This window comes from Salmo salar, chromosome 20 (genome assembly GCF_965601325.2).
Source record: "Salmo salar chromosome 20, fSalSal1, whole genome shotgun sequence".
Taxonomy (NCBI): domain Eukaryota; kingdom Metazoa; phylum Chordata; class Actinopteri; order Salmoniformes; family Salmonidae; genus Salmo; species Salmo salar.
Window position 1 is genome coordinate 54071152 of NC_138310.1, and position 23030 is coordinate 54094181.

Sequence of the window (23030 nt, forward strand, 5' to 3'; positions counted from 1 at the left end):
TTAGCACCAACATAGAAATAGACATACTAGATCACCCCCTAGTCACGCCCTGACCTACTACACCATAGAGAACCAAGGGTTCTCTATGGTCAGGGCGTGACAATCACATGTCCTCTCTAGCCAGTAAAAATCCACATATGATGTGTATTAATGCCTGAATCGATCTACAATTTAAAGCGTGTGCCAAGTAGATGTTCAACTCAATGAAAGACAAGGAAGATAGCAATTGACAGTGCAGATACTGAAGCCAAACTATTAGAAGCTAATTTAACACACAAATAAAGAGCATTATTCAAACAATCTCTCCATTTTATTGGCAAACATAACAGTAGGCATGGATCCATACTGGAACTGTGCTGTGCTACATAGCAGGACTGTTTTCAAAGTGTGCCAGTAGTTTATGTGTAATTTTTGGGGAATTGTGTTCCGAGCTGTAACTCACAAACAAAGGATATGGCTTGGGACCTTTCATTCTGGCTGCAATATGCAGCGTTCTAAATGGAATTAACCCTGCAGGAATATCAGACATAATTAAATGTCTGGTGTGCTTATTCCTTCTCCCCACAATGCTCATTAACCTTAGGCATTCAATATGTCAGCCAAACTAACCTTTTCATACGTCCGTCTTTTGGAAATGTTTACCCACACTGAAAGTGCTCAACCAGCCCTGGCATAAGAATTTATGCACCAACAGACCAGTTTTTTTGGTGGACGGTGTTTTAACATGTTCTGGTGAGAGTCATTTATTGTAAATGCAGAGCCCGCTCACACGATGACCTTATGAAAACAACATGGTCTATTACCTCCCGTTGGGCCGTGAGCTTTAGTTATGCCTGCATGCATGTTGAGACCCCTGCGTTATGGTTGTATGTTGCATTGTGCATTCTAATGTAGTTTGAGCTGACAATCCATTTTTAAGGGGAGTTTTCTTGATATGAAGTGAGAAGAATATTAGTGTCATGAATGACACTTGAAACATTACCGCTGTATAAGCGTACACAGCAACTGTTCTTAGACTATTCAGTTACTTCTTTTTTTTCAGTACCGCAATGTTATTTTCATTCTTCACTAATGTAATGAAACTACTACTAATAAAAAGACACACTAACAATAAAAAAGCCACTCTACCTGTGTTTAGATGAATTCCGACTCACTGTTCATCATAAAAAAACAATCAATTATCCCCACAATACCATCTCTCTCTTGTTAAGTGTAATTCACTACTGGTGTTAATGTAAACAGGTCATAGACCTGTCACAGCTACAGTTGGAAGTTTACATATACCTCAGACAACTACATTCAAACTCAGTTTTTCACAATTCCTGACATTTAATCCCAGTAAAAACAAAGCTTGTCTTAGGTCAATTAGGATCACCACTTTATTTTAAGAATGTGAAATGTCAGAATAATAGTAGAGAGAATTATTTATTTCAGCTTTTATTTCTTTCATCACATTCCCAGTGGGTCAGAAGTTTAAATACACTCAATTAGTATTTGGTAACATTGCCTTTAAATTGTTTAACTTGGGTCAAACGTTTTGGGTAGCCTTCCACAAGCTTCTCACAATAAGTTGGGTGAATTTTGGCCCATTCCTCCTGACAGAGCTGGTGTAACTGAGTCAGGTTTGTAGGCCTTGCTCTCACATGCTTTTTCAGTTCTGCCCACACATTTTCTATGGGATTAAGGTCAGGGCTTTGTGATGGCCACTCCAGTACCTTGACTTTGCTGTCCTTAAGCCATTTTGTCACAACTTTGGAAGTATGCTTGGGGTCATTGTCCATTTGGAAGACCCATTTGCAACCAAGCTTTAACTTCCTGAATGATGTCTTGAGATGTTGCTTCAATATATCCACATAATTTCCCTCCCTCATGATGTCATCTATTTTGTGAAGTGCACCAGTCCCTCCTAGAGCAAAGCACCCCCACAACATGCCACCCCCGTGCTTCACGGTTGGGATGGTTTTCTTCAGCTTGCAAGCCTCCCCCTTTTTCCTCCAAACATAACGATGGTCATTATGGCCAAACAGTTCTAATTTTGTTTCATCAGACCAGAGGACATTTCTCCAAAAAGTACGATTTTTGTCCCCATGTGCAGTTGCAAACCGTAGTCTGGCTTTTTTATGGCGGTTTTGGAGCAGTGGCTTCTTCCTTGTTGAGCGGTCTTTCAAGTTATGTTGATATAGGACTCGTTTTACTGTGGATATAGATACTTTTGTACCTGTTTCCTCCAGTATCTTCACAAGATCCTTTGCTGTTTTTCTGGGATTGATTTGCACTTTTCGCACCAAAGTACGTTCATCTCTAACAGACAGAACGCGTCTCCTTCCTGAGCGGTATGACGGCTGCATGGTCCCATGGTGTTTATACCTGCGTACTATTGTTTGTAATGAACGTGGTACCTTCAGACGTTTGGAAATTGCTCCCAAGGATGAACCAGACTTGTGGAGGTCTACAAATCTTTTTCTGAGGTCTTGGCTGATTTCTTTTGATTTTTCCATGATGTCAAGCAAAGAGGCACTGAGTTTGAAGGTAGGCCTTGAAATACATCTACAGGTACACCTCCAATTGACTCAAATGATGTCAGTTAGCCTATCTGAAGCTTCTAAAGCCATGACATAATTTTCTGGAATTTTCCAAGCTGTTTAAAGGCACAGTCAACTGAGTGTATGTACACTTCTGACCCACTGGAATTGTGATACAGTGAATTATAAGTGAAATAATCTGTCTGTAATCAATTGTTGGAAAAATTACTTGTGTCACGCACAAAGTAGATGTCCTAACCGACTTGCCAAAAGTATAGTTTGTTAACAAGAAATTTGTGTAGTTGTTGAAAAACAAGTTTTAATGACTCCAACGTAAGTGTATGTAAACTTCTGACTTCAACTGTACCTGTTGGGCCGTGCCTCTGGCATCTTCTTCTAGGTAACTGACCACAAATAGAGCTATATGATGTGGTTATTCGATTGGGAGTAAGCATTTTAGTCATTCATTTAAGAACTCCGGGCTGTTTATGATGGCGTTATAACTCACAAATAGTGACTAATGGTCGTTGAGGCAGAGAGCACCCCGGATCTGCCGGTCGTCTCTGACCTTGCCCAAGGATACCTACCGCTCCTGAAGCTTTTAGCCTCCCAATCAATACTCTACCATTTACCTTGAGACAGGCTCCATGTAGCACAGTAGCATGACAAGTATGTCCAATGAAACAGATTTCACCTCGCAGATACCAGGAAATCAGTGACAGAGAATCACTGCTGGGCCCTGAAGATGAGATGTGAATGAGTGAAAGGTTAAAGCTATTGACGAAAGCATTCAGGAAATGTGAGCTATACCATAGAGAAGTCATCTGCCGGCTGGGGCTGTTCATCATATTGTTGTGTCGTGGCCCCAGGAAATAAGTATCTTATCGTGGTTAATGTTCCTTATCTTTTTGTTAGGGGTGCGCACATTCACACCATTTCATTGACCAAGGTCCTCCTGATGATGTCACTAGGGTAATTGATATAGCAGCTGATGAATGGAAGGTGTGTGTGTGTGTGTCTGTCTTCTTGTCTGTGTGTGCATGTTTTTACCCACCTCTGTGTAAACTAATCTTGTGTAGCGCTCCAAAACATTGCATACCGTAGTCCAGGGGTACTCAACTACTATTTGAGAAGGTCTACATTTCCTAGGTGGCAAAAGCCTGGATGGATATCATAATATATTGGCGCTGTGGGACAGAGTAGTAACAAACCTAGTCGTCTACGACTTAGGAAACATGTTGTTATATAAAATCTACGTAAATACATGAAATGAGACAATAAGAATTTGAATTAATTACAACTTCTTTCTTTTGAATGTAAACATGTGCATCATTGCATCAACATTGCTGAAGAACAAAAGTGGTTGCATAATTGTCTATACAAAATGTGCACTGTGAACCATTACAGTAGGAACTCAGGAATTACATTTATTTTAAATAAAATAAAGTGCATGTTTTCTGGAGAACTGAATGCACAGAAAGTCACTGTGGGACATACAATATTAATGTATAAGTCACTGTGGGCCATATAATATTAATGTATAAGTCACTGTGGGCCATACAATATTAATGTATAAGTCACTCTGGGCCTTGCCCTTGCATCAATGAAATAAATGTTTTGACACTTTTTGTCACTTTTTGTCACCTGCCAATGATTTGAACTTTGGCACAAATGGTGTGAGACACTGGTGCAGGTGTTCAATGAAAAGCTCCAATTTCTTCTGGAAAGCCCGGACTGCTGTTATCATATCTCACACTGTGTTGTCCCATCCCTGCCGTTTAACATTCAGTTGATTAAGGTGTGCTGTAATGTCTGTCAAAAATGCAATTATTTCCATCTTCTCCTCATCTTCCAAAAACTCAGAAAACCGAGTTGCCTTGTCACTCTTTTGCTCTGATAAGAAAGCTTTGATTTCCTCCTGAATGGCCCAAAAGCGTTCCAAAACCCTGCCTTTGCTGAGCCATCTGACATGGTTGTGCAGTAGTAAGTCATCAAAACCGGCATTGGCCTCTGTCCGAAAGCCTTGTAGCAGGCGGTGTTGTAGGGATGATATTGCTCTCAAAAAGATCAGTTTCACCATCGTTGTCATGACCTCAGAATACTGTTTTCCCAGATTGATGGATGATGATGCGGTGATATGATGTCAGGTCAGGGTGGTCCTCTTTCAAACGTGCAACCCCTCTTACTATCATGACTGGAGCTCCGTCTTCAGATCTATCCCCCTTTTTGTTAACATCCCTTTGATGGCCTCATGGATATCCTCTCTTCATGTGTGTGCTTCTAGATTTGTTAAGCCCAACAGCTCCTCACATAATTCCTTCTTTGTTTCGTTATACAATCTGACAAACACCGGAAGCTGGGCATTATCAGTGTTATCTCTTGATTCATCCACAGCTAATGAAATGCGTTCTGAATGACCTCATCAAGTTGGGAAGTTAAATCTTCAGCTAATATTTCAGTTCTCCTCATTGCTGTGGAATCTGACATCTTTTTATTTACCTTCAAGCACGGTGTCAACTTCACACATGCATTCTTTTACCATCTTAGCGTCAGAAAATGTTGTTGGACTGTCAGGGAATTGACAATGACTTGGGTGGACCTCTCATAATGGGATTTGAGTTGGTTCATCTTGTTTGTTCTCCCCTCCGTGTTCAGGTGATACGTCTGATCGAAATTACTATGCTTGGTGTCATAATGGAGCTTAACATTGGCACTTTTCACGAGGGCTACGAACTCGCTGCATATCAGACACATTGATTTTGTGCTAGTTGCGATGAGAATTAATATATACTTATCTGTTCACTCGTCTATGAATATACTGTTTTCAGCATCCATTCTTTTTCCTTTCAAGCCATAATAAAAAAGATACTGGCAACTAAGCTCATATCTGTGATATTAACAGTTGAACTACGGTTTAATCTTTCTGTTTCTTTCTGCCTGCTTATCCCACCGTATTTGCAGATATTTGCAATGATGTGATTGGGTAAGACACGGCCTCTTGTATTTGCATATAGCCATGCAATTGGATTAGACTGGGCGCTCTCTTTCTCTCTCTGGGCGTTGCTTCGAGAGAGAAAGAGAGGTTGCTGAGTTAGAGAGGCCGCTGTGTCAGGTTCATTTTTGAAAGCTGTCAAAAAATTATTTATTGACTTTTACATAACAAAATGCGATGTTGTCCGGTCCGTATTGACACTTCTCTGGGTCCAGACCCGGACTGCGGTCCGCCTGTTGAGTTTGGCTGCTGTAGTCCAAACCATTGGAAGGAATTAGACTTATCCAGCCACATGTGACCCCGAAATGAACTCTGGGAAATCATCAAGGACTTCAATCATGCTGGCTTGAGGTTTCTGTGTTTTCATGCACCTTTGTGAAAAAGTGTCAAATACTGGGATAAACTGCTGCTCTTTCCACACGCCACAGTCCACCGCTGTGGCACTCTCAATGCATTTCAAATTGTAGCCCGACAGAATACTTGTCATTGGTTTTTGATTGTGGAGAGGCTCTTCTTCGTGTTGTTTCCATAATATGACTACACAATAGAAAAAATAAGGAACAATGGCCATTCAACCCCTCTTTCGAGATCATTTGTACCGTGAGACAATCATAAGTAATATGTTTGAATATAATAGCTAACTGACTCCGCTCTGTCATACAGAAAAACATAGCAACACTCAAATCTAAGGGCATAGGAATACAGTCCATTATCCCTATAAGCCACAGCTATGTCATATCGACCCACTGAAAACTGTCCAAACAGTCATCTTATCTGATATTTGAATTTGCTAAAATTATACAAAAATGTCTAGTCTAACAATGTCTCTTCTGTCTTTTCTCTGTATGTTCTTGACCTTTCACCTTGTGTCCATCCGTGGTCATGTAACTCCACCCACCTCTGATTAAACCAATCACAGGTAAGGAAACCCCACTCAGCTATCACATAGTCGAGTTGCATGTGTCAATGAACATTCAAGCTAGATACATCACCAGGCTTATTTCCACTGTATTTATACACAGCGGCTTAGTTTAATACTAATGTGTCCTAATCTATCGTCACACCCTTAGATCACATTTCCTATTGGGAGATATAAGTGTTCTCAAAGAGACAGATTACAGACATTTCACTGATGAAAAAATAAATGTAGCTTCCAACTGTCCAAAATTCCACTTGGTGTACATCTAAATTGAGACCAGGGGAGATTTGAAAGCACTGCGAAAAGTTATCCTACGGTATGTGTCAAACTATTCCAAGGTGCTCCTCTGAATTGCAAGTGATTGATACGTATTGAAATGACCTTGCTAACCAAACATAGTTTGAGAGTTGTGGAACTTTTTGCACAACCTTGCTATTGTGTTTTCCTCTTGCTTGTCTTTGCAAGCAGGATGGAGCTTCACTGAATCACAAGGTACAGTATTCTCGTTAGCAACCAAACACTTGATATAGCCCCTGGCACTTAGCCATCCTTTCCAAGGATTGCATTAACACTAGTCTGCACAGTGACAATTTACCATGATCATCATCATGATTTGCACATTACTTACAGACATTTTTTTTCCTCTTGAGGTCAGCCTTGTGGGTATTTGCATCATATAACTGATGAGAATAGGACCTCTCATTCACATGGCTGTGAAACAATGGCCAATTGATTGTGTTTCTACCAAATCAGTGCACTTTAATTTGCAGCAGGATAACAGCCAGACAAACTGTATTTATTTTAATAGGGAGCCATTCTTTTTGTGAATTACCACAGGACTACTGTAGCAGCTCCCACCTTCAATGAATGATTAAGATACATATCTTATCAAAGAGATATGCCTAGGTTTTGAAAATTGCAATAATATAATATGTACTCCCAAAGTCTTCACTTGAACGTTAGGGCAAAATGTACATTTCCGTCAAAATAGACATAGCCAATCATGAGCTGGCCATAAACAATAACTGGTAATGCTGCATAGTTTTTGAAAAGTCTTGAACTCACCTTTCTGGTAATAATAGTTATAAATTGCTGAGGTGTACTCACTTTTGAGGACACAAGCTAAAGTACAGTGCATTCAGAAAGTATTCAGACCCTTTACTCAGTACTTTGTTGAAGCACCTTTGAGTCTTTTTGGGTAGGACGCTACAAGCTTGGCACACCTGTGTTTGGGGAGTTTCTCACATTCTTCTCTGCAGATCCTCTCAAGCTCTGTCAGGTTGGATGGGGAGCGTCGCTTGTGGCGGATGAAACAGAATTAGTTGGGTAACATAGATAATTAAGATGTTTTATTTGCATAATATTCTTATGTGAGATACTTGTCATTAGAATGTATCCCTTTGGATAATGAATGTTGGCAGTTGCACTTTTCCCTTAGCTGGGGCTCAGTCACTTGGGGCCCAGAGAGCGGAGAGGTCAGGCTTGTCTTTCACATATCCCTGGTGCTATGCAGAATATCAGAAAGGGAAGAGGACAGAATGGAACATTGTCTACATATGTGTGTGTGTGTCTTACTGAGGATGGGCCTCTATGAGATAGCACTGAAAGAGGAGATTTACGATGGCTTTGGGTAATAAAGCCTAAAGAGCATTCCAGAGAACATGAGCTAATGATTCTGTTCTGTACCGTACCAGGGAGAGACGGTTCCAGTTTGGAGTAGGAGGACCAGACACTGGTCTATACAATGAAAACTGTTCACACAGCAGTAGCTGTCTGCTATGTTTTATAGATATCTTTCATACAAAACTTAACCTTGGGACCCATTCTATGTATCTGTGGTTCGTCATGTACATTGAGAGGGGTGTATCTTGGATATAAAAGATCTTTGTACTTTTGTGTTGTCACTTTTCAATGGTTCATTTGAGATAGCGCATCATTGAAAGTCAAAGTGCTTTTATAAAGCTCTTATTATTAAAGATGTAGTATAAGTATAACTCTGACTGGTGTGTGAAGTTTGTAACTCTCCTCATTTGGTAATGCAGAAATTAGCCACCACACGCTGCACAGCTATTTTCAGGTCTCTCCAGAGATGTTCGATCGGGTTCAAGTTCAGGCCCTGGCTGGGCCACTCAAGGACATTCAGAGACTTGTTTCCGAAGCCACTCCTGCGTTGTCTTGGCTGTGTGCTTAGGGTCGTTGTCCTGTTGGAAGGTGAACCTTCGCCCCAGTCTGAGGTCCAGAGCGCTCTGGAGCAGGTTTTCATCAAGGATCTGTCTGTACAGGCCTTTCGAGTGGCGCAGTGCTTGAGGTGTCACTTCAGACCTGGGTTCGATCTCAGGATGCGTCACAGCCGGCCGTGACTGGGAGACCCATGAGGTGGCGTACAATTGGCCTAGCGTCATCCGGCTTAGGGGAGGGTTTGGCCTGCCAGGATTTCCTTGTCCCATTGTGCTCTAGCGACTCCTTGTGGCGACACGTTGGTGCAGCTGGCTTCCCGGTTAAGCGAGCGGTGTGTCAAGAAGCAGCACGGTTTGGCAAGGTCATGTTTCGGAGGATGCATGGCTTTCGACCTTCGCCTCTCCCGAGTCCGTAGGGGAGTTGCAGCGATGTGACAAGACTGTAACTACCAATTGGATATCATGAAATTGGGCAGAAAAAGGGGTAAAAGTACGAAATAAAAAAAAGATATAAAAAAGGATCTGTCTGTACTGCTCTGTTCATCTTTCCTCCGATTCTGACTACTCTTCCAGTCCCTGCCGCTGAAAAACATTCCTACAGCATGATGCTGCCACCACCATGCTTCACCGTAGGGATGTTGCCAGGTTTCCTCCAGACGTGATACTTGGCATTCAGGCCCAAGTGTTCAATCTTGATTTCATCAGACCATAGAATCTTGTTTCTCATGGTCTGAGATACATTGAGATGCCATTTGGCAAACTGGAAGCGGGCTGTGATGTGCCTTTAACTGAGGCTTTGCTTCCGCCTGGCCACTCTACCATAAAGGCCTGATTGGTGGAGTGCTGCAGAGATGGTTGTCCTTCTGGTATGTTCTCCCATCTCCATAGAGGAACTGGAGCTCTGTCAGAGTGACCATCGGGTTTTTGGTCACCTCCGTGACCAAGGCCCTCTTCGTGGTTCCAAAATTCTTCCATTTAATAATAATGAAGGCCACTGTGTTCTTGGGGACTTTCAATGCTTCAGAAATTTGTTGGTACCCTTCCCCAGATCATTGCCTCGACACAATCCTGTCTTGGAGCTCTATGGACAATTTCTTCGACCTCATGGCTTGGTTTTTGCTCTGACGTGCACTGTCAACTGTGGGACATTATATAGACAGGTGTGTACCTTTCCAAATAATGTCCAGTTAATTGAATTTACCACAGGTGGACCCCAATCAAGCTGTAGAAACAAGGATGATCAAAGATGATCAATGGAAACAGGATGCACCTGAGCTCAATTTCGAGTCCCATAGCAAAGGGTCTGAATACTTATGTAAATAAGGTATTTATGTTTTAATTTTTAATACATTTACAAAAACATTATAGGGTATTGTGTGTAGATTGATGAGGAAAAAATGTAGTTTAATCAATTTTAGAATAAGTCTAACGTTTCAAAATGTGGAGAAAGTCATGGGGTCTGAATACTTTCAGAATGCACTGTACAAATATTATGAAAAATCGTGTGGGGCAGTAGGGCTTGAAATTATTGAAATGCTTTCTAAATATAGGAACAATCGAATAATAAATGACGTACTATAAGATTTCACCTTTCTTATAACTATTAAATAAAAATTATCATACTTAATGACAATACAATATTGGCACCACTTCATGTAACTGACAACAGAGACTTTTCTGCCAAATGTCCACTGAGCAATGCAGAGACACCATTCAAATGTGTGCTGACTCATTACAACATCAGCTTTACGCACCAAGTGATTTAGTTTTACTGTGACCAAGAGAAAGTGGTCTTGTTTCAATGCTACACAATAATTTTGTATTTTTTCCTATTGATAGCTATACATCAATCTGAGAACATCACAGTGAGATGAATTGTTGCCTCTCTTGTTTCATTTAAGCAATTGCAAGCTCAGCTACGAGGTCCAAAGGCACAGGAAATCGTTCCTTTGTCTGGATAGGCCAGAAAATGTGATGTCTCTCCTTATGCAAATAGACGATTTCCTGTGTCTGTAAATCTCACAGCTGCACTTTCAATAGCGCATACGATTCAGAACAACCAGTGGATTTAGGGAGTGTAAAGCAATTGATGTTGCGCTGTACACAGAAATATTGATTGAAACCTGTCCAGAACCATTCAAATTCCTCTATTCCTCCCCACAATATAAATCACAGTGCAGTTATAACAAAACATATTATTTTCCATGTTATAGCCTAACTAGACGATAGCCTATAAAGGCCTGGGGAAAGTTGTGTAATTTAAATAAAATGAGAGTGGAAGAGGCAAACTTTAGGCTACTTGGTTCATTTGCGCGGGAAATGAGACATGCGCATCACGGTTATTTTTTCCTGCCCCCTCCTCTCTCTCCCCTGCCTGGTGCATATTCATTATGCCGATTCTGTTGCGAAACATTTGTTAAACGGAAGCAAACGGAACAAAACTGGGAGGGACATTTGTCCAATAGAAACTCTTGTTTTAGTTGCGAAATGTTCAGTTTGGACTAATGATTACACCCCTGCTCTTTCTTTTTGCTAATGATGGAAATGTGTGTTCATGTCTTAGGTCTGTTGCATTTAGAATAACCTAGCCTATTAATTGATGATAGGCCCTGCTTTACTGAAGTTGCGAGACATTGCATGCCAATAAATTGCAAGATATAGCATTCCATTGCGAGATACAGATTTTGATTGCAAATAGGCCTAGTGCACGGTTCTGTCTATACTGCGCCACTCCCCTCTCTCTCTGTCCCTGGCTAGCTCACTATGAAAGATGCTAGTGTTAGTGTTTTCTGAAGTACGGCAACTAATCAGTCTCCTCTGTTCCAAAAATACTGAATCTTAGGAATCTTGACACTAAGAAACGGGAGTCAACACCGGGAGTCAACGTGCAAGTTGAGCTGAGGAATCAATTATGTTGACTCTCCACCACTACATCATCATCGTTAACAGTTGGAAAAATGACCGCAGCAAAGTCTAGTTTTTCAAAACATTGAGAAGTTAAATGAGAAGGAAATGCACACTGCGTCATGGAATTTAGGTAAATGAATGGTTGTACAGGTGCAATGCTTAACCATCTGAAAGGGATGCACTGTGAGACAAAATCATTGCTGCATTTTATGAATCGTTCTTATTTTTAATGGAAAACCGAAGAAAAAAAATGGCCATTTAAACGTTTTTTTTTTTCATTTGTCACATCACTACTCTAAACGCTTAGCCCCTGCTGTAACTAACGCTGCATGTATCTCTGTTCAGTTATTCAAATGCAGCTGGTTATGTTGAACATTCGCTCATAAATTCTAAATGTGGCACTTCACCTTGCTTAGGTTTACTGCATGTTTTGCCTTAATATTCTTTTTGCTAATAAATCATAATTGCTTCTTCCAGTGGTCTACCACTGTACTTTCAGCTTTATTTGCTGTTATTATCAATGCCAAAATACTACGGTATATTTACAGTGCATTTCATTTCTCTGACACCCGCCTCTGTTGCGCCCTTGCATGCTCCCTGTGTGCTCCGGTCCCAATGTATGAGTGTATTCTGGGGGAAATGGAAACGCCATGTTGGATGAGGAGGCTGTTCTGCTCATTTAGATAAGGGAGCGGCTTAAGCGGGATATGAAAAAGGTTATACAGTGGGACCAGTGTATCAAACTCCCCGGCTGCTTTAGGACACTCGCCCATGGATTTAGTGGTATTTCTGGGAGACTTCTGTGGGAAACTGGGAGTAATCCTATTTGTAAACATCACAGGTATATAGCTTGAACCGCAGTCAGCCAAAGGGAACAAGTCTTGGGCATGTGTGAAGAACACACAGCCCTCAGGATCTCTGTGATATCACCTCACCTGGACTGAGTGGAAACCATATTGCTTTACATTTCCTTCATTCAAACTGCACCTGGGAAAAATCAGGAAGATTTCAACACAAAATATACGTGACTCTCTATCCCTAAACCTAAGTCAAATGCAAACATTCCATCTGCCTTCTAAAGTGCACTGTTCTAACTTTCTAATAGGGTAGATACATTTTTTCACCCATCATACTACATACATGTAACAAAACAACAATCATATCTGCTATATAAATGCCCAATGAAACGGAAAAGAGTTGCTAGGATTTACTATGGAGTGGTATCATACTGTACACCATAGAATGAACTGTCATGAAACTAACAAAGACGAGATATCTGTATGCGTCTCCTGTAGTGACAGAGGAAGCTACAGTGGGGTCGGAAATGATTGACACCCTTGATAAAGATGAGCAAAAATGACTGTATGAAATAAATAATTAAAAAACGTAGCTATATTGGTGGGGGTCAAAATTATTGACACCCCTGTGTTCAATAGCTTTCAATACCTCACCTGGGTATGATATTGGCACTGGGCCTTTTTCTAAAATGTTTTATGAGATTGGAGAACACATTGGGAGGGATCTTATGCCATTTCTCTATGTAAAATCTTTCCAAACAATGTTCCCTCTAAACTGTGCACAGGCGCGCAGCTCCCTGCGACTGCCACGCAGAATAAGTATCATTGCTCGCAGAGAAGCACGAGATTGAACTTCACTCAAGTTTTCCCCGTTAGTTAACACTATCAACATTTCCCTTTACTGTGGGAATTGTGATCGAATCAACGCAATATTAGCCACTGTTAATGCAACATACCGAAACAAATCGAACTATGCAAGACTTAGTATGCAAAACTAACTATGCAAGAGATTTGTTGTAGGCAGAACACATCGGAGTAGGATTTTATTGTATAGACAGGCAGGACCCTTACTCTACACAGACCGGTGCGCCATAACCAATCAGAGCTGCAGTAGGCCTACTGTATATACAAATAGTCCATTGCCATATATGGATCTGTGCCATTCACTTTGAACTGGACTGTGTTTACAGCATCAGCGGTTGTGGGTAGATGCGCTTGTTTTGAGATCAAAGTGAGAGCTACATGTAGTGACGTGTGTACATTTGTTCATATCCTTTGCTAGTTTTTATTTATTTTATTTATTTCACCTTTATTTAACCAGGTAGGCAAGTTGAGAACAAGTTCTCATTTACAATTGCGACCTGGCCAAGATAAAGCAAAGCAGTTCGACAACATACAAAAACACAGAGTTACACATGGAGTAAAACAACATACAATCAATGATGCAGTAGAAGAAAAACATAAATAAAATAAGACTATATACAATGTGAGCAAATGATGTGAGATAAGGGAGGTAAAGGCAAAAAAATGCCATGGTGGCAAAGTAAATAAAGTATAGCAAGAAAAACACTGGAATGGTAGATTTGTAGTTTGAAGAAAGTTCAGAGATAAAATATAAATAATATGGTGCAAAGGAGCAAAATAAATAAAATAAATAAATACAGTAGGGGAAGAGGTAGTAGTTTGGGCTAAATTATAGATGGGCTATGTACAGGTGCAGTGATCTGTGAGCTGCTCTGACAGCTGGTGCTTAAAGCTAGTGAGGGAGATAAGTGTTTCCAGTTTCAGAGATTTTTGTAGTTCGTTCCAGTCATTGGCAGCAGAGAACTGGAAGGAGAGACGACCAAAGGAGGAGTTGGCTTTAGGGGTGACCAGAGAGATATACCTGCTGGAGCGCGTGCTACAGGTGGGTGCTGCTATGGTGACCAGTGAGCGGAGATAAGGGGGGACTTTACCTAGCAGGGTCTTGTAGATGACCTGAAGCCAATGTGTTTGGCGACGATTATGAAGCGAAGGCCAGCCAACGAGAGCGTACAGGTCGCAGTGGTGGGTAGTATATGGGGCTTTGGTGACAAAACGGATGGCACTGTGATAGACTGCATCCAGCTTGTTGAGTAGGGTATTGGAAGCTATTTTGTAAATGACATCGCCGAAGTCGAGGATTGGTAGGATGGTCAGTTTTACGAGGGTATGTTTGGCAGCATGAGTGAAGGATGCTTTGTTGCGAAATAGGAAGCCAATTCGAGATTTCACTTTGGATTGGAGATGATTGATGTGAGTCTGGAAGGAGAGTTTACAGTCTAACCAGACACCTAGGTATTTGTAGTTGTCCACAAATTCTAAGTTAGAACCGTCCAGAGAAGTGATGCTGGACAGGCGGGCAGGTGCAGGCAGCGATCGGTTGAAGAGCATGCATTTAGTTTTACTTGTGTTTAGGAGCAGTTGGAGACCACGGAAGGAGAGTTGAATGGCATTGAAGCTCGTCTGGAGGGTTGTTAACACAGTGTCCAAAGAAGGGCCAGAAGTGTACAGAATGGTGTCGTCTGCGTAGAGGTGGATCAGAGATTCACCAGCAGCAAGAGCGACATCATTTATGTATACAGAGAAAAGAGTTGGCCCAAGAATTGAACCCTGTGGTACCCCCATAGAGACTGCCAGAGGTCCAGACAGTAGGCCCTCCGATTTGACACACTGAACTCTGTCAGAGAAGTAGTTGGTGAACCAGGCGACGCAATCGTTTGAGAAACCAAGGCTACTGAGTCTGCCGATGAGGATGTGGTGATTAACAGAGTCAAAAGCTTTGGCCAGGTCAATGAATACGGCAGCACAGTATTGTTTCTTATCGATGGCGGTTACGATGTCGTTTAGGACCTTGAGCGTGGCTGAGGTGCACCCATGACCAGCTCTGAAACCAGATTGCATAGCGGAGAGGGTGCGGTGGGATTCGAAATGGTCGGTAATCTGTTTGTTGACTTGGCTTTCGAAGACCTTAGAAAGGCAGGGTAGGATGGATATAGGTCTGTAGCAATTTGGGTCAAGAGTGTCACCTCCTTTGAAGAGGGGGATGACAGCAGCTGCTTTCCAATCTATGGGAATCTCAGACGACACGAAAGAGAGGTTGAACAGGCTAGTAATAGGGGTTGCAATAATTTCGGCAGATAATTTTAGAAAGAAAGGGTCCAGATTGTCAAGCCCAGCTGATTTGTAGGGGTCCAGATTTTGCAGCTCTTTCAGAACATCAGCTGAATGGATTTGGGAGAAGGAGAAATGGGGGAGGCTTGGGCGAGTAGTTGTGGGGTGTGCAGTGCTGTTGAATGCAGTAGGGGTAGTTAGGTGGAAAGCATGGCCAGCCGTAGAAAAATGCTTATTGAAATTCTCAATTATAGTGGGCTTATCGGTGGTGACAGAGTTTCCTATCCTCAGTGCAGTGGGCAGTTGGGAGGAGGTGTTCTTATTCTCCATGGACTTTACAATGTCCCAGAACTTTTTAGAGTTGGAGTTGCACGAAGCGAATTTCTGTTTGAAAAAGCTAGCCTTGGCGTTTCTAACTGCCTGTGTGTATTGGTTTCTAACTTCCCTAAAAAGTTGCATATCGCGGGGGCAGTTCGATGCTAATGCAGAACGCCACAGGATATTTCTGTGTTGGTTAAGGGCAGTCAGGTCTGGGGAGAACCAAGGGCTATATCTGTTCCTGGTTCTAAATTTCTTGAAAGGGGCATGCTTATTTAAGATGGAGAGGAAGGCATTTAAAAAAAATAACCAGGCATCCTCTACTGACGGGATGAGGTCAATATCCTTCCAGGATACCAGGGCCAGGTCGAATAGAAAGGCTTGCTCGTTGAAATGTTTCAGGGAGCGTTTGACAGTGATGAGTGGAGGTCGTTTGACCGCTGACCCATTGCGGGTGCAGGCAATGAGGCAGTGATCGCTGAGATCTTGGTTGAAAACAGCAGAGGTGTATTTAGAGGGCACGTTGGTTAGGATGATATCTATGAGGGTGCCAGTGTTTGCGGCTTTGGGGTTGTACCTGGTGGGTTCATTAATAATTTGTGTGAGATTGAGGGCATCAAGCTTGGATTGTAGGATGGCTGGGGTGTTAAGCATGTCCCAGTTTAGGTCACCTAGTAGCACGAGCTCTGAAGATAGATGGGGGGCAATCAGTTCACATATGGTGTCCAGAGCACAACTAGGGGCCGAGGGGGGTCTATAGCAGGCGGCAACGGTGAGAGACTTGTTTTTGGAGAGGTGGATTTTTAAAAGTAGAAGTTCAAATTGTTTGGGTACAGACCTGGATAGCAGGACAGAACTCTGCAGGCTATCTCTGCAGTAGATTGCAACACCGCCCCCTTTGGTCGTTCTATCTTGTCTGAAAACGTTGTAGTTAGGGATGAAGATTTCAGAGTTTTTGGTGGACTTCCTAAGCCAAGATTCAGACACAGCTAGGACATCCGGGTTGGCAGAGTGTGCTAAAGCAGTGAATAAAACAAACTTAGGGAGGAGGCTTCTAATGTTAACATGCATGAAACCAAGGTTATTACGGTTACAGAAGTCATCAAAAGAGAGCGCCTGGGGAGTAGGAGTGGAGCCAGGCACTGCAGGGCCTGGATTCACCTCTACATCCCCAGAGGAGCAGAGAAGAATAAGTATGAGGGTACGGCTAAAAGCTATAAGAATTGGTCGTCTGTGACGTCCAGAATAGAGAGAAAAAGGAGCAGGTTTCTGGGGGCGATAAAATAGCTTCAAGGTATAATGTACAGACAAAGGTATGGTGGGATGTGAGTACAGAGGAGGTAAACCTAGGCATTTAGTGATTATGAGAGAGATATTGTCTCTAGAAACATCATTGAAACCAGAAGATGTCATAGCATGTGTGGGTGGAGGAACTGAGAGGTTGGATAAGGTATAATGAGCAGGGCTAGAGGCTCTACAGTGAAATAAGCCAATAAACACTAACCAGAACAGCAATGGAGAAGGCATATTGACATTAAGGAGAGGCATGCTTAGCCGAGTGATCAAAGGGTCCAGTGAGATTCAGACAGCTAGCCGGGCCATAGGTAGCAAGCTGGTGGAAGATGGGAGGGAGGTCTGTTTTTAGCCACCTCGTGCGTTTCCGTCTGTGGGTTAGTGGGGTTCCGTGTGGAAGGGGGGACCAGTCCAAGTTGGCAAAATAGTTAGTTATAGTGGCCCAAGAAAAGTGTCCGATAGACCTATTCAGATCGCAGCCGAAAAGACAGCTAACGATTAGCGGGCCGCAGATGGGCGATCAGGTTACATCGCGACGGAGGGGCCAGTTGGATAACTCCCTCGGGCAGATAACGTCGGTGGTCCAGTCGTGAAGACCCGATGAGGCTCCGCATCGGCAGTAAAACGGGTCAGGATAGGTGAGTTGTAGCCCAGGAGACACTTCAGCTGGCTAGCTCAGGAATAGCCCAGGAGTGGCTGACGGAACTCTTCAGCTGGCTAGCTGGCTAGCTCCGTAATAATGTGTGTTAATTCCGTGACCGACGTTGCCAATAGTCACTCAGGTAGCAGCTAGTTAGCTGCAAGATCCAGGTGTAAATGTCCAGAGCCTGCGGTAGAAATCGGGGAAAGGAGAGAGAATAGGTCCGGTATGCTCTGGTCTGAGTCGCGCTGTACAAAAACTGGCGATAGCTTTTCGAGCTAATGGATAGCTGAGGACAGCTAACCGTGGCTAGCTGAACTTCAACGTTAGCCAGTGAAAATGGCTAAACACTTGCTAGCTAGTGCTAGCAAGCTAGCTTGCTAGCTAGCTAGTTAGTGAGGTATTAGCCCTAAAGGCTGAACTATAGAACAGCTATTTCCATGTTAAAATGTTATGGGACGCATTTTCTCCATTGGTTTTGATGATGGTAGGCCACTCTGGTAGGCCTACATTATGATCAAATAGCCACAGCATCCTAATTGACTACTGTTAAGACTAACCTGAAGCGGGCCTCAGAGTGTTCACAGTAAACACGAGCCGGAAGTTGCACAGAATTTGCACTCAGCAAATGCCGTTGACCTTAACAAGTGCCCCAGCACCAGTGGAAGCAAAATAGCCCCATTACATCAAAGATCCACCACCATATTTTACAGGTATGAGTTACTTTTCTGCATATCTCTCTCTTTCTCTCTCTTTCTCTCTCTTTCTCACTCTTTCTGTCTCTCTCTCTCTTTCTTTCTCTCTCTCACTCTTTCTGTCTCTCTCTATCTCCACCCTCCACCAAGTCGGCTCATATACCTTAGTGGAGTAGACAACTCGTAATCCTCCTGATGTCTCATCTAAAAGCTCCCTCTTTCTCTCTCATTTTCTTATGTTCATTCAACCAATAAATACTCTCTGCCTCTTTCTTTCCCTTGTTCTCTCTCTCTCTTGTTCTTGTTTACTCTCTCTCTTTCTCTCTCTCTCCCTTGCCCCCTCACTCTCTCTTACTTCCTTTTCTCTGTCTCAAACATCTGGACTTTCTCTTTCTTTCCCTCAGTGGATCAGGTGTCCTGGCTGACCATGTGAACCCTATTCGTGCTCCCCTCTGTTTGGTTTCAATGGTGCATCTCACATTGCTTCAAAACAGCATGGGGCATAGAAAGTCCCAGGTACTGTTTTCCCCTGAATCTTCCATAATCAAATAAAGTCGTGAAGGTTGAATATTGAATCTAATTTGGACATTTATATTCCACTATATTTTGCTCAGGTTGACCCCAACTCTCGTACACATCATCCCCCCCCCCCCCCCCCCCCCCCCCCCCCCCCCATGCAAATGATTTTCATGACACAAGGGATGGTCATTCGCTTCGCTTATTATGACCAATTCATACTCATTACTCCCATTAATGATCAAATCTTATTAAAATATATATCAAGGGATTTCCATTGTAATTGTGGTCCTGAATGCTTGGCCTCTCCTGAGGAACAGGTCTAATAATTAAGAAACATATCGGAGGCACTTACAGACTTAACCAAAGACTCTGTTGAAGGAGCAGCTATATTTTTATTTATTCATTTGACTTTATGAAAGAAAATGTATTGTGCTGTAAAAAATTACTGGAGATTAGAACTGATTAAAGAGGGAAATCAGTTAACATAAGCTTCATCCAGTTCAACATTCCTCCTAATTACAGCCAGTCATCTGGAGCACAGCCTCGTTTCTCCTAAGCTTGCGTGGGTTTCTTTCAGCATTTCCTTATGCCTTAAACTTGCATATCAATATGATATGTAAACTACTTTCATGGAGGACAGATGGAATGAATTCTTTTCTTTTCTTCTGATAAGGCTAAATAAAAGTCGCTTCATGCCAATTATTTACGACCGGGAGACAGGGTAATGGCGTGTTTTTCTCCGGGAAAAAAAAGAGTTGGAGGAACGGAAGTCTCTGTGGGTCACTTAGAATCTTCATCTTCATAGCGTTCCCATTTTCATTGAATGTTCAATGACCCCAAAAAGTTGTTTAAAAGAGCCTACCTGATTGATTCTCTGTGTTTGAGTTAAGCTAGTAAAGAGCAAGACAGAGTACAGATGTGCAAAGTACAATCAGTTTTTTTTTTCTTCATATAGCTGCTCTGGATCTAAGTGTAAAAAGCAATAACCCCTAGAGGACACATTTATAGTGTACAAACATGACTGATTTATTGTAGTTGTTATTCCTGGATATTCAGACCATTCATTATTGATTTGAATATTATTATATAGACCTACCATATCTTGTGGAAGAAGAAGAATTATATATATCAAGGGATAAGACAACCACATTCCACATGTGTCACAAAGTAAGGCCTGAATTTGAAATCTCCCTTTCCTAGTTGAAGTACTGAGGAAGCCTACATGAATAATGCATAAGTGAAAAGTATGGTGGAGAGGTGAAAAGGGTCTGAACCTGTGTACAGATATGGTGGGGAACGGAATGCATCTCGGTTTTTCCCCTTAAGATACCCTCAGTCATTCCACTACATTCAGGAACACACAATGGCGAAACCCTCGAGGCAGACACAAGGTGCTGGATGATGTTATCGCCAGCAGCTCCTAAGAGAAATGTACAGTGAAGGACTTAGGCTATGAGTTTGAAGTATCCATGCAGTAAAAGCGGTTAAGTACTTCAGTCACCATTCAGGTGTCAAGGCTCCGTGCCGGGCGTATCTGATCCCTGTTGACGGATGTGTTTCTGTTCCAAGGAGAGGTGACAATTACTTTGACAAAGGATGGTCAAGCGCAAAGTAATGATCCACATTTTTCACAGTAGGTAATAGAGGGGGGATGTAGGCAGAAAAAATTACGGTATAGGAGTGGCTATATGTGGGGCGGGGGGGTAATTTAGATGCAACCAATAAATACACAAAGTCCATGAATACGTTTAGCCCTCCTACAATACATTTTAGAAAATAGATACTTACATTTTGCTCCTCCATGACTGGCAGTGTGACTATTATTTGACAGGTTGGAAATTCGAAAAGATTGTCCGGCCCTGCAGGGGACAAGCTGGCCCAGCATGTTTCTAGTTAATAGATGTCAACAATGCCTCACTATTGGTTCTCCAAGGGACCTACAGTACAGCTACTGCCTCTGGCTCTGCTGTGCTGTTCCCACACATAGCCACAACATCAAGTTGGGTCTGCAATAGGTCTAGAGCTAGGTTTTAATGGCATGTCTTTTTCTGGGGTGGGGGGGGGGGGGACAGTTGGTCTTAGACCAAGGTTTTACTTTCCTGACAAAGTAATGCTTCATATTTCCTACCTAACCCCCATTTGTTAGCTATGCTCACAGTAAGATTTTGAAATGTTGTGTTCATTGGACATGATCCATTTAAACCATGTTATCTAGCAAAGTAATTCCAAAAATCTTTTCTACACTGTGTGTTTCCTAGTAGACTGGTTGAAGTGTTTAATTGAGAGTGGGTAAATAGCTAAAATTGTCATTAGCCCCTGCTGTAACTAGCAGCCTGTGAAATGGACTGTATTTCACGGCATTTCCACTAAGCGACGTGAAGGAAATAATATTGAGCCTTTTTCACTGAGTCATAAACATTGAAATTTCATAATTTCTCCCTGCCACTTAAATTTCTTCATGGCTCAACAACTTTGATCACGAAGAAGCCAGGTCAGGTGCAGTGTTGCCACGAGCCAACGGGAAAACGTTTTTGTCCTTGGCTTGGTGTTTCAAGCTTTCCAGTGATGGGACTAAATGCAACAAAAATCATACTCTTGGGGATAGGTGCCTCCAATGAATAACACTAGGCTCTGCTCAGTGCTCTGAATAACTAAAAGTTCATTAAGGAAGTAGACTGGGGACAGATGAAAATCCAGTTTGTCTGCTGTGGCTTATAATGAGGTTGTACTATAGGGGAGCTTAGCTGCAGATTTCTCCCAAACTTCAGGATTTTGGGGGCGTTGCTCTGCTTTCCAGACTGAAGCAGGGTTTGTTGTTCCTGCTGGTGTTAAATGATTATGGGTTTTAAAATTCTGGAAAAAAATAAAGGCTTATCCCTACTTTGTCTGTTTACCTGCATTTAGCAATGAACAGCAAGCTAATTAAACAGGATCCGCCTTGCTTTTAGAGCAGAGTGTGTACTTACAAATCCATTGTTGGGAGGAAAAATACCTTATTGTCAGAGAGCAATATAAATTGCCATAGTATGCAGTGTTTCCATAGCAACAAACCAATTTCACTTTTCATAGCAAAGAATAATGTCGTGAATGTGTTGTTAGTGTCAGGTCTTATCATATTTTCCTGAATGGCTTTTCATACAAGTTTCATAAATCCCCATAGCGAGCAGAATTCTGATGAATAGTCCAAAAAAAATAAGTCACCATAATTACAAGTAAAACATAAATGCTGAACTGTTTTACCCCTCTTAATAAAGCCTCCTGGCTGTACTAGTTTGCGTGTTTTACCAGTCTGTTTCTCGTCAATGTCCTTTGAACAGGAACACAGTGTTACAATTAACTTCTCTTTGCCACACAGGTAAATTTTACTCATGTTAATGTGAGGAGTTAATTTATGAAGACATCTTTATGAAAAAAAATGTATGACTCAGAAATAAAATCTATTATTTAAAAAATTCTATATTTCACCTTTATTTGACTAGGCAAGACAGTTAAGAACAAATTCTTGTTTACAATGACGGCCTACCCCGGCCAAACCCTAATCCGGACGACGCTGGGCCAATTGTGCGCCGCCTTATGGGACTCCCAATCACGGCCTGTTGTGATACAGCCTGGAATCGAACCAGGATGACGCCTCAGACCGCCTCAGTGACATCTGTAGTGACGCCTTAGACCGCTGTGCCACTCGGGAGCCCCTAATCAATAATTGTGCCTTGATCAAAATGGGTGGCCTATCGTCTGCAAAGGTTTCGACATCAATCAGTAAAAGAATGCTGGTAAACTGACTTGGAAAGCTGAGAATGAGGATGAATCTATCTCAAATCAAATTCTATTTGTCACATGCTTACCAGCAATGCAGTTCAAGAAATAGAGTTAAGAAAATATTTACTAAATAAACTAAAGTGGGTGGCCATTTGATTAATTGTTCAGCAGTCTTATGGCTTGGGGGTAGAAGCTGTTAAGGAACCTTTTGGACCTAGACTTGGCGCTCCGGTACCGCTTGCCGTGCGGTAGCAGAGAGAACAGTCCATGACTTGGGTGACTGGAGTCTTTGATAATTTTTTGGCCCTTCCTCTGACACCGCCTAGTATATAGGTCCTGGATGGCAGGAAGCTTGGCCCA

At 42.2% G+C, this 23030-nt stretch overlaps 1 protein-coding gene across 3 annotated transcripts in view; it reads left to right on the top strand.

The window, feature by feature from the left end:
• LOC106580806 (limbic system-associated membrane protein) overlaps positions 1 to 23030 on the top strand; it is a 461182-nt gene that overhangs the window by 369184 nt on the left and 68968 nt on the right. The window contains exon 1 of one of the 3 annotated variants that reach the window (XM_082966521.1): positions 17377 to 17695. The exons of the other annotated variants lie outside the window; for them this stretch is intronic. Coding sequence (XP_082822647.1) covers positions 17658 to 17695 — 38 coding nt within the window. The 5' untranslated portion in view covers positions 17377 to 17657. Of the gene's footprint in view, positions 1 to 17376; positions 17696 to 23030 lie in introns of those variants that run through there. 3 annotated transcript variants of the gene reach the window in all.